This window comes from Strigops habroptila, chromosome 2 (assembly GCF_004027225.2).
Source record: "Strigops habroptila isolate Jane chromosome 2, bStrHab1.2.pri, whole genome shotgun sequence".
Taxonomy (NCBI): Eukaryota; Metazoa; Chordata; class Aves; order Psittaciformes; family Psittacidae; genus Strigops; species Strigops habroptila.
This window is the reverse complement of record NC_044278.2, coordinates 68,445,704-68,463,017: the sequence shown is the minus strand read 5'-3', so window position 1 is coordinate 68,463,017 and position 17,314 is coordinate 68,445,704. Positions and strand designations below refer to the sequence as shown.

The window sequence follows — 17,314 nt, the reverse complement described above, 5'->3', positions numbered from 1 at the left end:
GACCTAGAAAGCTACCCCAGTAATTTAACAGAAGTTTTGCTTATGCCACTGGTTAATTTCAACCATCACATTTGCAACATAAAACCCTGGTAAACAGGGTGATTGATTGGTTAAATTGTACTGAGTATGATAAGCGGCCCTGAGATGGCTATTGGCTTGATCTAGCCACCTTGTCATCACAAGAAGATACAAATGTGTATTCATGCCTTAGTTTAACTACAACGAGATTATTCAGGCTTAACCTACACTGATTTTAGCAGCTTTTAACTGTATGGAAAACCTGATGGGTCTTTGTTTCTCTCTTGTTAATGGAGACACACTTTTGTGACAAAAAAAATGTCTGAGGATGCTAATAATACCTATCTGTAAGTACAGAAGTAGAGAGCATGGCTAATGGGAATGACTTTGTTTTTCTTTCTTTCTCTGTCATTTGCAGTTAATTATCTACATTCATGTTCACTGTTTCCAAAGAAAGATGGCTGCTTCCTAGTAATGTTCAGGGTTTTCTAAATGCCATGATTTATGTAAACCTCAGCCACCTACTCATTTTGACTTATTTACATGCATAACTCTTTTGCTCATTTTAAATTGAACTTACAACAGAATACTTTTCATATAGAGCATTACATATAGATTTTACAAAGATTTCCACAATCATGTGCATTACATCAAAAGATGTGGTTTTAGGGTAGTAACATCACAACCTCATAGTTGTTTAGCACATATAAGCTACTTAGACAACAGAATTTAATGAATAAATTTACATCTACAAAATGCTAAATTTCTTAATTGTATACAAACTGCAAATTTGGTGAAATCTGACCTTTACAGCTGGAATTCAGAAAGTTTTATCTCTTTTTCCTTAGGTATTGCCACCAAAAAAAAAAAAAAAAAAAAAAAAAAAAAGAAAAATCACAAAGAAAACATGGAGCAAGTCTCTCACTTGCTTTAGCAGAAGTCTATGGTCACAAGAACTAGAATGACAATTATTTTCACTTTGCCAGAAGACTAAAATATAACTGGTAGCAATAATGAAATGGGATTTACAAATCTAATGCCTGGAAGAGTTCAGCCATAAACTAATCTCTGCATAAAACCATCTTCAGAGAAAAAAAAAAAAAAAAGGTTAATATAAAGGGTAAAAAAAGTTTTCAGAGTCTAGGCCTTTATTTTAAGCAAGCCAAAACTATGCTAATATGGAAGTTGAGACTACGGTCTTAATTTTTTACTATTTATTAAAAAAGGTATAAATAATCTGTGCACCAGACTCTGTTTGGAGTTTGTGATAAGCACAAAACTTGAATACCAAGATAAAGCCATTCAGATGACAAAATAGCTTGCTTTGTAGTGAGAACTGATGATGATGAGATATATTGTTCACTATTAATAATTTTCTAATGAGTTCCTTAGGAGGAACATATATATTTTTAAGTCCTTAAAACATACACAAGGTAAGTTAAATAATATTTGCTAAAAACAGCAAAGGTTTACATTTTTTCAGACTACCTGCATCAGCAGGGATCAATCTCTCAACTTTTCAACCGCAGGAATAATTTTCTACTAAAAAATTTCTAAAATATCCTGTGGTATTTTATAATTAGTCCTACTTCTTGGCACAGTCATGATCTAAGATAATTGACAAAATAATGAAAAGGAACTAATAGTGTGAGGAATCCTTTATAAATTTTTTGTGTGCCCCTACACAAGAAAAGGAATAGACAACCATACTTAGGTCTACATCCTGCAACCATACTTCTGTTTGCTTGTGGGCAAGCTTGGGCAATCTTCAGGAATGATGCCATAAGTGCACATCTAGGTACAAGCCTGGAGGTGGACACAAGTGCAGCCTTGTTAAAGTTCAAAAAGCTGTAGCAAAGCCATTCCTTCCATGCAAGCTTCTTTCCAGTGCCATAGAAAGAGATTGCATAGTTGATGGAATCTTGGTTTTGTTGGCTGAAATAACACAGTTTAAAATGCTGTTTGGAACAAAATATTACACATTTCATATGTCTGTTCTGATTACAAAGAAGGAACTGTTCTGATTACACAGCAAGAAAAGTGAAGGGGGAAAATGGAGCAATGAAGTTTAAGAGTTCATTTATTTCATAGTCACTGGTATATAGATTACAGTACCAAATTTTTCAACTCATCAGAATTTCATATGAAGAGATACAAACCACTAATTAAGGTAGAGGAATTCAAGTCTCAGTTATACATAAACTACATAGATGAAAATGAGAGGAGCATCTGTTTAAGCTGGAATATTCACAATGCATAAAGCGGCAAGTGTGTGAACAACTGAATGCTCACTAAGTGTTGCAAGATTTTTGGAACAGTTAGGAACTATGATCCATGAACTAGAGAAACTGAACTTAAGAAAAGGTCAAGAACATGTTTAGGTTACAAGGAAAAGTAGTTAGAGAAAAATATTACTTAATCACATTTCTGAACACAACAATTTGTTATAAGACTTCTTAAAAACAAAATGAAGAAGGAATGATCATGGATTAAACCTCAAATTAATAATTAAAAAAAAAAAAAACAAACTATTTTATTTATACTCCAACAAACAGACTGTTCTTTCTGAATTACCAATAAATTTCACACACCTTGTTCTACCCACAAAAATTAAGTCTGCTGTATGAAAAACTCTGTTACACATTTGGAAAGAAAATATAAGTATCTACTGAAATAGACTTTTTATTGGTGAAGTACTCATTGTTTCCTTATAGAATATACTTTTTTATAGAAGAGCACTAACATAATCTATATATCAGAGATATGTAATGTTTTCATATAGGTAGGTTTATATAAACCATAAATTTAGTACTTAGAATCACAGAAGGCTTAAGTAAATAGCTGCCTTTCAAAGACATCCTTCTTTCACACTACAGAAAATACTACAGTAAAAGCATAGTAATTTTAGTAAAAAAACTCCCATTGCTCTAGTTTTACACATTAAGTAAGGAAAATAGTCTCTCTGTAACACTTAGCGAGTGCAAATTCTCATCAAAACCAAACCAGAAATACCTGTAATGTATTACTGCATTAAGGGATTGCTAGCAGCTCCCACCTCTAGGCTCATAGTTCCACAAGAATCTCCAATGTAAAGAAACCTGCTGACCTTTTCTTAAGCCTGACATATCTGTTGTTGCTGAGTGACATTGAAATTCAGTAACAAAAATGCCTTGAGGCTGGAAAAGTGCCTTTTTATTAGGACATACAATTCCACTCAAGTTTATCGGTACAATGAACCATCAAAAAATGGAGACTAATGTAAAAAATTATTCCTTAATTTCTCTTTTTTGCCTTTTTCTATTTCCTTTAAAAAAAACCCCAACCCAACACTGGAACTAGATGCTTTCTGGGGCCAGACTTCAGAATAGAAAAGCAGGAGCAGCAGCACCTGCACTCAACATATGGGATACATCTTGGAATTTGCGAAACAAAACAGAAAGGGCAGGCTTTGCGATGGAAATTATAGTTAATTAAGAAGGACTTCTTATTTTTGCCTTAAAAAAAAAATAATATTTCTACAGAGACAAAAATACTGTGTGCTCGTGTTTCATAATAATGAATTATTCTTACATGAAATAAAATGCTTGATTTTGTATTTTAAATAAATCCTGAGTTCCATCATCTATTTACACTGATTACTGTCAATCAGCAGTCCAATCTTGGTTCAATTTTCAGCAATTTTATAGCACAGGAACTCCAACGCCTTTCAAAAGTTCTACACCTGGGCAAGGGATTTGAATCAAGACCACAGATTTAATTAAATTGTTAAATTTAGTTACATCCTAGACATTATACTTTATATCCTAGAGAAACGATATATTTCACATTCTTATTTCAGCCACCTTTCTCTAGCTTCACTTATGAAAATCTTACTGACCAACCAATATCATATTTATTAGCATGGTCTCACCATTTTACAAAATGGCAACCTGGAATCCTGAAAATCTTGAGGGAGCAAGGTTTCTGTAATTTTTTTCAACATAGTTCATCTATTTAAATTTTATATTAACCTTTTGCCGTTTACTTCTTTTAATCTTATATTAGCTTTCCTTTGAAATACCAGAATTCTCCATCTTCTTTGGGTATATATTTATTTATTTACAGAAATGTAAACTTAAGTAATGTCACCTATTTCTGGATATACTGAAATCATGCATAGTTTGTAACATGGAATCAGAACTTGAGAATCCTGGACTCGACTCCTGCTCACCTCTAACTTGATCAAGTTGTATCTTCCTGTATCTTGGCACCAAAAGCAGCAAGTTTCTTTCTTGGCAGCGGGAAAGGGTATGTTCTCCCATAGGAAAATACATTGGAAGATCTAAACTTGAGCTCATCAAGTTATTTGATTCAGAGCTTTACTAATTTTCTCATCTTTTTCTACCATAGAATGTAGTATCATACATTCATTCTATTTTCACACCATTCAGTGTACGGCAGAACATAAGATCTCAATTAGCACTGACTCTTGGGAACAAAAATGTACCATTTTCAAAGGGTTTCAGAAAAAGCTGATAGCACAGTAAGAGTACATGCCATTGGGGTATATCTTCCTGTCTATTACTAATACTTGCCTGAGGTAGAAAGGAGCTTACATATGACCAAGCAAGATCGGCCTCCATTTGCTCATTCCAAAAAATGGGTATCCACAGTTGGGTATCTTCAACTTTCTACATTATGCTTACAGTCTAAATCAAAAGATTTTAACAGCAAAGTTTTCTGTAAGAAACTTTTTGAGTGTTAACTCTATATTAAAATTAATTACTGCTCCTTATAAGCTACTGACTTGAAAATTCATTATTCAAAATGAGTTTTAAGCACTCATTTTAGATCAATTCAAAGTAACAGACTGAAACACCCTAAAAAAATTACATGCATTAAAGGATTATATCTTGTTAAAAGACTGAATTCCGTTTTTAAATACAGCACAGAAACCTGACCTTGCCTATAACATTTCTATTGCTACATCACCATGAATCAGAAGCCACCTGTACTGTGATCTCCCTTAATATCTCTATTAACCAGATAATTTAGTTCTGTAATACGTTTAATAGATACAGTAACTGATACACCTTACAAAGAAGATCACTATATGTGGACAGAAACTGCCTGAACTTTGGGGATCCAGTAAGATCACTTAAGACTGAAGATTTCATTTGGTAATGAAGAGTTAATCACCAATTACCAAGTGAAGACAGTGAAAAGCAATGTTTGTATATCCCTCATGGCTGCATATTAAGGTCAGAGTTTTTTAATATCTTTATTGATGATCTGGATGAGGGTATTGAGCTCACCCTCAATGAATTTGCAGACACACCAAGCTGGGTGGAGTGTTGATCTGCTGGATCAACTTTCCTATCAGAGGATAGGAAAGCTCTGCAGAGGGATCTGGACAGACTGGATCGATGTGCTGTGGCCAATGGTACAAGATTCAACAAGGCAAAGTGCTGGGTCCTGCATTTGAGCCACAACAAAACCCCATGCAACGCTACAGGCTTGGGTCAGAGTGGCTGGAAAGCTGCTTGGTGGAAAAGGACCTGGGGGTGCTGACTGATGGCCACCAAACAGACAGCCAAGAAGGCCAACAGCATCCTGGCTTGTACCAGCAATAGCATAGCCAGCAGGACCAAGGCAGTGATCATCCCCCTGTACTCGGCACTGGTGAGGCTGCACCTCAAGTACTGTGTTCAGTTCTGGGCCTCTCACTACAAGACAGACATTGAGGTGCTGGAGTGGGTCCAGAGAAGGGCAACGGAGCTGCTGAAGGGCCTGGAGCACAAGTCTGATGAGGAACTGCTGAGGGAGCTGGGCTTGTTTAGACTGAAGAGAAGGCTCAGGGGCGACCTTATCTCTTTCTACAACTACCTGAAAGGAGGTTATACTGAGGTGCGGTCGGTCTCTTCTCCCAGTTAACAAGTGATAGGTCAAGAGGTAACAGCCTCAAGCTGCACCGGGGGAGGTTTAGACTGGATATTAGGAAAAAATTATTCACAGAGAGGGTGAGCAGGCATTGGAACAGGCTGCACAGGGCAGTGGTGGAATCACCGTCCCTGGAAGTGTTCAAAAACCATGTAGATGAGGCCTTAAGTGAGGTTTAGTGATTGACTTAGCAGTCCTGGAATAAAGGTTGGACTTGATGATCTTAAACGTCTTTTCCAACCTAGTTGATTCAATGATTCTATATAGGAAAAATGAAATTTGGGTTCGTTCAATTTCACATATCTTCCAGATATGCAAACTCCCTGAGGTGAATAAATGTAAACCATTGCTTATCAGGAGAAAAGAATTAATCAAACCCCCCTGAACAACACACTACTTGACAGACAAAACAAGCAAGGAATTCAAGCCAAGACAGCTGTTAAGCCTTTGAGAAATTTCAAAGAAATTCTAACTTGCAACTAGTACCAAATGTAGAATATTTAGAAAATACAAGTTAAAATATCTACTGCTCTCTGAAGCTATCTGATTTCTGATTTCTACTTTTAGCACAATATTTTAAGGTATACAATGGCTGTAGTTAAGTTTTTCTGCTCACTTTACATTAAAATAGAAGATATTCTGAAATAACATTGGTACAGCACTACATATACATTAAATGCCCACTATTCTATCACCCATGCTTGAGATATTTCTAAAAATCAATAGTCCCAAAATTATGCTACCATTTTAAAGTTATTTTTCCCCATTTCCTCTCAAAACCATCTAATTCATTACTTTTAGAGCCACTAAGACCAGTTCAGAGCAAGAGAATTCCATTCCATTCATTATTACATTTCTTTTTAAAGCTTCCCTTACAAGCACAGGGTCTATATGAAATACTGAATGCATGAGAAAGAAAACTTGACACTGAATCTAGAAAACCATATGTTCAAAAATAATTTTTAAATATGCTTAGAATGTTTTATATAAGATACAGCATATTTACACATTTTGTATTTGTGATGATCATGCAGTCCTTTGAACAGATTAGCAGCAATGAAGGAAAAATTTTGAAAAATTAAAAATTTCTTGTATGTACTGTTAAGACGGGGTTTGTAGTTCCAAAAGGGTTGTGGGTTACACAATTTTATCTGAAGAAAAGTAATGAAGAATAAGCAACATCAGTTCAACACCCGAAAAAACAGAAGATGGTCTTGCACCTAGGCAATGCAAAAGCTGTGGGCTTTAGTGAGCTGCCAAGAAGAATTAATTCTGAGGACAGTCACATAGGAAGAAGCGCAGCTACAGGTTTTGGTCCACTGAAACTTTGAGCAAGCCAGATCATCAAGGCTGGAGCTAACTGATTGGGATTCAATGCGATTTCTTAGGCTTCGGGAAATGAGGCACGTACGCCTGCATGCACAGATCACCATTTCAGTTCCACTTAGACCATTCCACAAGTAGGGGAACTAAAAACTACTTAAAGCACTGTGTATACGGGGAATTATCTTACGTCTGAGATTATGGGCCACTCCCACATCTGCTGCAAAACATTAGCTGATAAACTGAGGAATTTTCCAAAAATGCTTTCTTTGGAGAATTAAATTACCTTTGTAGATGTAATAAAATCTAATCAGTGCATTTTCTGAACATGTTCCCTAGGTCTCTCTTTCTCATAAATATTAATGTACAAAATCAGAGGCCAAGTCATTCCAAAATTCATATGCTCTATGTATAAATTTAGAAGTCTTAATGTGGTATTAGCACACAGAAACGGTAAACATCACACTTGGTTTTTAATACATTTAAATGTTGAGTATTTTCCAGTAGAATACTCCCAAGGGACCTAATTAACCAAATGACGATTTTTCAGATTAGCAAAGAAGCTAGATATGTAGGGGAAAATACAGGCTAAGAAGTTTGAATTTGCACTAGTGACAAGCATATGTTTTTAATCTCTGCGCACTGTAGTTGCATGAGGAGAAGAACTGACATATATTTTCTTCTTTTTATGGGGTAGCCTCGGGTTATATAAGGTTATTTCACATGAAGACTCAAAATCTCGTCTGTCAATTCTCCCATTTGTGATTATATTAACATAAATTAAACCATTATAACTGAACAACCTCTAAGCCAGGAGAGGATGATTCATAATTAATTGATGTCTGGCATCAGTGTCAGGAAAGATCTTGGCTTTATGGCTAGCTGGAAATTAATGACAGTGATTTCTTTATCAGATGACAGGTAGAATAAAAAAAAAGATGAAAGAAATGTGAAATATCAAAATACTAAATAATACAAATAAAAGCTGCCCAGTAAATGAAAATGGTTTCATTCACTCAGTAGCAAATCAGACAAGTCTCCCACAGAAATCACTTTGACAGTTTAATTCATTAATCAAAGTTTTAGAAAAGCTGTTTAAAACTACCATTGTATCTACCATTAGAGCCAATACATAAGCAATTACAAATATTATCCTTTACCCTGAGTGAGCTTCTGGATGTATCTTTAATGCTACCCTTCCAAAACGTTAAGTATCCCCAAACACAGTCCTATTGATATTTTAGTATGCCCCTAAAGGAAGGACCATGAACAGAAAATTAGTCACTATGACAGAAAGATTTTATATTCAGTTGGGGATACATATGATTTTAGCATGTTATTCCTTATAATTTCATTTGTTCACAAATAAACCACGCTGAATGAGAACAGTACTAACAGGCATTTTTAAGAATTTAAAAATGAAAAATATTTTCAGAAGTTTGCTAACATGTTGGTAACTGTGCCTAGACTATGTATATCTACCTATCTCAGTAACGTACACATGTATGTGCAAGAGTAAATGTTTTTCATTGAAAAAGCAGCATCATTAGTTTTTGTTGCCTGGCTGTTTCAAAGATGGGAAGACACTTATTTTTTATATGTAAAGAACAAAGCAAAACACTTTTTTATTCCATGAGAAATACAGTCTAGCTTTTACTGCTGTACATAACAAATATTTTACATATACTTCTACTCTTCCTTTGAGTTGTACAAGAATGCTACGGATGGTTTGTCACATCTCGATCAGCTCATTCTTCACAATGCTCTCATGACACTTTATATCATTTACACAAGGTTTATTTGTCAAAATCCCATAGCACCTTTCTGACAACAGATGTTTTGAAATGCATCCTATTTTGCTTTGCAAAGACTTATTTTAATGGGCTTGACAGTATGATTTCAGTGAAGAATTCAGTGGTCATTTAACTCACATTCAGAAAACTAAAAAGATTCATAAATGTACACTCTGTAACTCACATAAGGTACTTTTAAAGCAATTAGCCTTATAAAATGCGTTTTTTTTCCAAATAATCATTCATTCTAATTTATACTGAATAAGATCTTTAAGTAATGACTTCTGTTTGTTTCTTTGTTTTCCCTCTGAAATAGCATGCAACTTTGAATCCACAGGTACTTCATGTATCACTTTACTCATGAACATATGCAGCAAAAGATGCAATAGGATATTTTTCGGCAGGAATTCTTGTGGATGAGCATAATTCTGAGACCTTAATGTAAATCAATTGATAAATATCGCCACGTCTCCATTTGAAGGATTCTTCAAATAATAAACTTGGGGGTCTGGTGCTGCAGACTGTACAAGTAAATAGCCCTTTTCCTGGTTATTCTTACTGAAATCACCTGTACCAGTGTTATGGGTTAACAGCTGAGATATATTTTAATCTAGTTCTCTTATTCAAGAATGTCCCAAAGCGCTTTACGAAAAATGAATGAATGGGAAAGGATGAGTTCACAAGTCTCTTTAAAGCCCCTTCCTAACTAAGAAAATGTTTGGCATCTTGGTCCTGTGAGACAGTCATCTCCTTCTCAAACATAATATAGCCAAATACGGAGTTTTTCCCCAAATAAGGCTGCACAAGTGGTCAAGAACAATTGTTCAGTTAGCAAATCCCCCTCAACTGGTTTTCATGAACAAGTATCATATATATAAATCCACCATCATAAACCAAGTACTCCATCATCTTTTTGAGCACACATGCAGACTGCCTAAAAAGAAGCCACCATAGGTTTTGACACCGACATTTTCCCACTCGTCTTCCCTATGCTGTACTACCTAAGAATGTACCTAAGAATGGCAAGACTTGGCTTGCATTAGGAGTTACAAGAAACAATCCTTACAGCAATAAAGCCATGTAAAAATAAAATCACACAGACTTTGTCAATTTATGCTATCTCAGTGTGAAGCATGGAAAAAAGCAGGATCAATCAGGACAGATCACTGATTATGCTTCTTAAAATTATCTTCCGACCCAACCTGGAGAGGAGCTATAGTATACCTACCAAACTACAACACATGGTGGCATTCTCTAGTGTAACAGAGGGTTGCTTGTACTTCATCACTGACTGGTAGGTATTAGCCATGTTTAGAGTGATACTTAACATTTTCACTCTTCGTCATACAATCCCTTTGTTCTAAAACTACTTGTTTCCTGAGGACGAGTACAAGATAATTCATCACCATTCCTGAACGCTATTGAATACCAAGTTGAATACCACAAAATCAAAAAATAGAAAAGTCACTGCAATATCATTTAACTCTTTTTATTTCTAGGGTTCTAATACAAAGTGCTGCATAAAATGCAGTCACCATGGTACTAGTTTTAGCCGTCTCCGATGACTACCAGCCACCTACCCCAAAGAAGAACTGCCTGCAAAACTTGTGGGTCTGTATGAAGAGGGCCTTGACCTGGGCTCTCATAGGGATGATGAGCAGCTCTCCCACTGCTGCCGGCTGTGCCGGTGACTGGGGAGTCACCGGCCACCGGGACTCTGCACTATGGCCAGGCTACACCTGCCGAAGCCAACCGGGCAGCTCAAGGAAGGGACTGGCTGGCGAGCGACAGTCCCCAGGCGCCGGGCACTTAAAAAGCTTTCCACACCGTGGGCTCTTTGTCCTTTAAAGAGAAACACGGGCCAGATGGGGACACACGGGCAGGGCTCCCGCCACGCCGGCTGCGTGCGCCGAGGGGCTCCCTGCCCCGGAGCCCACTTGCCGCGATCACCACCGGAGCCCGGCGGCGCCCGGGGCGGGGCGGCGGCGCAGGCAGCAGGCAGGCGGGCGGTCCCGACCGAGGGCCGTGCCCCCAGAGCCCTTCGCCCTCCGGCAGGGACCGGGAGCCGCCCGCTGACAAGAGCGGCGGTTGGCGCCTCCCGCCGCGGCGGCGCCCGGCCCGGCCCGGCCCGGGAAGTTTCTTGCCACAGGTTGCCCTCTCCCGCCCGCCTCCCCCGGGACCCTCCGGGCGGGCCCGGCCACAGAGACGCACCTTGGCGCCGCAACCGCCGCTTCTTGAGCCCGAAGATGCGGACCTTGGAGAAAATGTCCACCAGGTTGCCGTTGCAGAGCCCGCGGTTCTTGCTGGGGCTGTTCCGCCTCCTGCTGGCCGAGGGCCGGTCCCAGTGCTGCTCCCTCGCCTGCCGCTTCTGCCGGATCAAGCCGCTGGCGATGGCCGCTGCCATGGCTGCTCGCCGGCTCGCCCACGGGCAGCGAGGAGGGCGGCGGCGGGGCGCTCAGCCCCGGCGGGGACCCATCCCCGGGGGCGCGGGCGAGGGGGAGCCTCCTCCGGGCCGAGGCGCGGCTGCAGCGGGGCACCCCCGCCCTGCGGCCCGCGGGAGCTGCCGCCGCCAACGCGGGTCACCGCATGGGTGCCCCGCCGCCCCTCCCGCCGTGTCCCGGCGCAGGGGCACCTGCTCGGGCGGCGGGTGTCCGCGGGCGGGCTGGCGGCGCCGAGCGAAGCGGGACGAGCAGGACTCGGGGCAGAGCCGCGCCCGGTCAGGGCGGGTCGTGCCGGGTCGGGTCGGACCCGGCCGGCACCGTCGCCTCCCGGGGCTGACCCTCAGCCCCGCGCCGCCGCCGCCTGCTCGCCCGCCGCTGCCATCGCCGCGGCCGGGGCGGCTACCGCCGCCTGTTCCAGGCTCCCGCCTGATGATTGCCAAGTGCTTCAGAAATCAGCATCTGGAGAGAGCAATCTTCTCCGGGGAGAGCTGTAATCACGGCTCTTCAGTCCCACCCCGCTCCAGCCTCCCCTACACACGCACACACACACACGCACACACACACAGAGGCACGCACCGCTGGAGCTTATTTTGTCCTCCTCAAAGCGAGGGGCGGCGAGGGTGCCGGGGGTGGAGGAGAGACGGCCGACAGGCAGGAGAAGAAAGCAAAGGGGGGCGAGGGGCGGAGGGAAGGGGTGCTGCTGAAGCGGTTCTCTGATGGGAAGCAGCGGGTTCCCGGCGGATCCGCCGCCAGCTGCCTCTGCTTCCCCTCAGCTTTCCGGGTGGATTCGTGCGGGGCTTCCTCCCCGCGGCCCGTGGCCCTGCCTGGCCGTGCTTCTTTGCACCCGCTCCCTGCCGGCCTTTCCGCCGTGCCCGCGGTGACACCGGTACCTGCCCCGGTCGTCCCGGCCGAGGAAGCTGTGGGGCAAAGGAAGTCGAGGAGGAACCCGCCCGTCTGCCCTTCCGCGCCCCACGCCCCGGACCGGTCGGGGCAGGGGGGTAGTCCGGCGGGAGAGAGGTTTCTGCTGCATGCGAAGGTGTTCAGAGCCCTGAGGAAGACTCACACCTACGAGGTGGGGAGTACCTTCCACCCAAACCAAGACGTGATCTTTGGGAAGAGAAGGTTATTGCACCAGCACACTTTTACCTCGGAATGCTGACTGATTTCTGAGGCTTCAGAGCTACCAAAGGAATTCTGTAGGGCACCCACAAACAGCAGCAGTAGGTAGATTTATCTATCACCAACTGTTTACTGTGAGGGTGGTAAGGCACTGGAACAGGTTATCCAGAGAAGCTGAGAATGCTCCATCCCTGGAAGTGTTCAAGACCAGGTTGGATGGGGCTTTGGAGCATCTGACCAAGCCCCAGCCAAGCTCACTAGACACAGAATGCCTGAGGAGTCTGTGCCCCGAGGAGTCCACAATATACTGCAGATAATAAATATAATGTAAAATACTACATCCCGTCTCTTCCCTTTCATCTTTTCTCTTGGGGCTTTTCCCTTTTCAAACAAGGGGTCAATGTTTTCTGGATTTACTTTCTGCAAGCATAATGGTTAAACTCCCTGAAGTTGTAACTAACCAGAGGAAAGTAGAAAAAGGAAGCCAGCAACTACATAGAAAAAAAATGCAGGGTTGTCCTAATAAGGAAGGGCAGATGCTCACGCAGGGAAAGATCATGTAATAAATACCTAACTTTAATAATGTTTTAAGAATACTCTAATTTCTTATTAGATGGTTCTTTAAAGAAAACAGACTTTGAAGTGTAAATATCCATCCAGAATAATTCACTGCTTTGCAATGCAGAACCTCCTAGGAAAGAGTAAGTTCTTGTTTCAGCAGAGGCTTCAGCATCTCCAGTACCGACCTCTATTTCCCTAAATCCTTTAATCTATAAAGGGCTATTTTTATAAAGAGGGCAAAAGTGTATGGTGGGAACTCCCTTATACAGGGATTTTGTATTAATGCTAGACCAACTAGGAGCAGAACATGCACAATCAGATCTGGATAATACATTTTAATTCTATTTAAGAGTGTCTCTAAAGAGATTCAGCTAAAACACATTGGATTTTCTATCTGGCAATTTTTACAGAGCAGCAATTTCCTTACAATGGTAACAATTACCTTAACTAATGCAGTTAGAAAGAGAGGTGGGTTTTCTTATTTAGATTTCACTGTTACAGTTTTGCATACTGCTTCCTTTTTCCTTACTTCCCAACAGCGGACAAGAAATTATGTTGCCTTTCTCAAGTGTCCTCAGGACAGAAGCACTCCTCCAAGTGCTGTCCCAGCGGGTCCCCTCGCCCCGTCCCTGTCTCTGGTTCCAGTCCCAGCTCTGGATGCCCATGCCCATGGTGGTCTCTGCCTTCAGCCCCACGGACAGCTGAGCAGAGACTGGACATGTGTAGCCCTGGGACATCTCCTGCCACCAGAGGAAGAGGTGACAGGATACAGCCCAATGGCCTCTACTCAACCTAGCTCCAAACAAAGGAATAAATGAGAGGCAGTAGAGTGAAATAAAGGCCAATCCTCCACTATCTTTAATTTTCACAGGATTTTAGGAGAGGAATACCTACAGCCCGAACTTTTGCACAAGAAACTCTCCACAAAGATGTAGGTTCCACATTTCCTTTCGCTGGAAGGACCTCTTTATATTATCCAACGATGCTATGCACTCTATACTATCTACTACTATTGTTCCCTTTCCATAGTTTCCTTCAAATACTGGGCCTTTGCCAAAGTGCATTGACATTTCTCAACGATATGATGCTCAGGGCGATAGTAAAGAAAGGAAAGAATGAAGGTGAAAATGGGCAGGATGCCTATAGACAAGGGAAAATGAGTTTCTTACTCCAGAGATCAAAAACAATAGCTTTCTCCTCGCATCTCAGAAATGCAGAGCAGTTGTTTACAGTTTGAGGTTTTTCAAAGAAAACTCAAGAGAGCCATCTGCTGTCTTAACCTGTGATAAAATGTGTGCAATTCTAGTCAAAGTGAAGGTTCTGCTAACAGATGGTTTGTACAAGTATGAACATATCGGCTGCCTTAAAGACTAGTAACGGCGTGAGTTTATACATTTAGGACAAATGGAAATATCTTAGTTTTAATGTTTGCAACATTATAATAGAATTTTATTTCTGATTAACAAAACTCATGATATGAAAACAAACGATTAAAAGCAAAAGAGGGCGAGAAGTGATTTTCAATACTTTCTGTTTTCCCATCTGTTCATTTCTAACTGCTAATTTATTATTATTCAGGAGTTTTCTAAAACAAAAACATTTCAGAATATTTAAAATTACTTTCTTGAATGAATTTTAGAGGAAAACATTCAACAGGTATAAAGTGTGCATAAAATACTTGCTTTATCATATACTAGGGTATCAAACCTTATTGTTCTTATTATCCTAATTTTTTTTTTTTTTCCTGTATTACTGGGGACAAACCATATTCTGTTTCATCTAATTTAAAATTTAAATTACAATGTGGCATTTTTAAGCATCAAAGTTCAATATTAAAATATACACTGCTAATGTTTGTGTATATACATGTAATAGTGATACATAAAATAATTTTATAAGGGCTTCCATGACGAAAAATGAGATTCTATGCTTTATATTCTAGCCTAACTTAGATGTATAGGCTACAAAATTTACAGAATCAGAAATGTCATCCTTATGGTTTAAAGAGTTGTGTTTGTTGGGTTTTTTTAAATTTGTTTGTTTTTTTTAAATTATTTGTGTACTTTGATTTTTTTTCCTCCCACTTATATGTTTTGCATTAGGTTGGGAAGAGTTACAAGCAACAGAGTAATTTTTGGTTGATGCAGACATGAAAACCCTAGAGAGTTCTTCTTTTCATAAACCATTTCAACATAAACAAAAATGTCTTTCTACAGGTACACACATACACACACTCCACCCACATTTTCTCCTCCCAGATATCCTGAAACTATTCTTTATATTAAAACCAAACCAAATCAAATCAAACTGTAAGAAAAATATCCCAGGAAGCTGTTGTGTGTTACAGTTGCAAACAAAGTTAATACCTTACTCCTTAAACCTCCATTCAAACTTCAAAGGCTACTCTAGGAGTAAAAGTACCAATTTAGGCAGAAGAGTTGCAAGGTATACTTAAGAGTACATCTGGGCCACTGTCAACATTCAATGTCATTCCAAGAAGAGATGTCTCAGCAGTGAAAAAATACTTGTTTATAAATTCTGATGGATACATTTAATCAACATTCCAGTGCTTTTGATAAGACAACAGGCTGATTACCAAAGGGCTTTTATCAGCTAAGGTTGTGGTTCTGAACATTTGTTGGTGCTGATCAAAAATTTTCTGAAGGTTGCTGATAATTTGGTGGACCGTAATTCAAGTGTCTAAATTCAATTTACGTACTAAGACCCCTCCACACCCACAAAATGGCCTCAGAAGAAAATGTGATTCTGTTCTACAAATATGATTATTCGTATAACTACAAACTGATACTTGTCCAAGGCACACAGTGTGTACATATGGCAGGGGGGAGGCTGTTGGTAAGCAATAGTAACTTGCAATTCTTGATTTAATTTACTTGGAAGACAAAGAGCTATAACTTTACAACTTGAACAAGATGAGAGAAATATGATCTATGGCTTACTCTGCAGGTTGGTAAGTGTTCAATGTTAAAAAAAATTAACAAGCTAGAAAAACATATGTCAACATTAAAGGTCATATTTTTCATACCAGTATGAACATACTAAAACATGGGTAAGAAATCCCTTTCCAGATAGTTTAATTGCAGTCTGTGCTTATAATAAGAATAGTATGGTTGTGCAAGGAGCTTTAAACATTTTAAGTTAGGTCAGTGTTACATGTTCTTGTCTGTTAATATGGATATAATTCTCCTTATAAGTTGTTGTTAACTTCTCAGAAGACAATGCACTGTGAAGCACTGCAATTTAAAATCCTTAACACCTTGAACACTTGAAGCTGGTTGATTAGACTTTGAAGAACATTAAGAACAAAGTTTATTAAACATACTAATATAGTTGATAGAATTTGGATATCTATGCTTTCACACTTTCTATATCAAAAGCACTCAGCTTTCAGTCTCAACATTCACAATGCACACAAGGAGGCAAAGTTGTACCTATTTAAATTGTTGACTACTTAAGACCTTCTACGCATTCAGTAGATTTTAATAGGTATGACTTTGGCTCCTTGAGTGTATTGTATTAAGGTGAATCCCTTTAAATGAGATAAAAGTAAGCTTCCAGTATGTTGTTTGAAGAACTGCACACATTTTAGCTTCACAGGTTTTGGTCCTGCTAAACTTCATGTATCTGAGTTGTAAGAAGAACCATTAAAACATAATTAGAGTATATGTAAGAATAAATTAATCCACCATGCAAGGAAGTCCTACATCAGATGACTAGTTATGCGGAGAACTATCAAAACATAACCATTACTAGATGTAACATCTAAGGAAGTAGGAATGCCTATGCCCACTCGGAGCCAATGCCTTAGTGCAGTATTTGTTCTGCATTGACTGGTGACATCTTTCACACATTACCTGGGATATGTCTGCAACTGGAAGGACTGAGTATCTCTATGCTAGTAAGGATTCAACTTCATTCAGGGAACTGAATTAAATTGTCTTGTGGGGGGTTGGAACTAGGTGATCTTAAGGTCCTTTCCAACCCTAACAATTCTATGATTCTATGATTCTATGAACAATAGGACGGCACTGAACAGATATTGTCTTATTCTTTAAAAATTACATAGTTCTTAAATTGCTTGGGTTTGCTTTTGCTTTTTTGGCTTTGCTTTTCTTCTTC

General features: G+C 39.8%; 1 protein-coding gene across 4 annotated transcripts in view; it reads right to left on the bottom strand.

Annotated features, from left to right (window-relative positions):
- The window catches only part of FGF14 (fibroblast growth factor 14), a 397,509-nt gene that overhangs the window by 121,549 nt on the left and 258,646 nt on the right, over positions 1-17,314 (bottom strand). The window contains exon 1 of one of the 4 annotated variants that reach the window (XM_030473585.1): positions 11,265-12,175. The exons of 2 other annotated variants lie outside the window; for them this stretch is intronic. In XM_030473585.1, coding sequence (XP_030329445.1) covers positions 11,265-11,457 — 193 coding nt within the window. In that variant the 5' untranslated portion in view covers positions 11,458-12,175. Of the gene's footprint in view, positions 1-11,264; positions 12,176-17,314 lie in introns of those variants that run through there. One more of the 4 variants, XM_030473593.1, reaches the window with a different exon arrangement.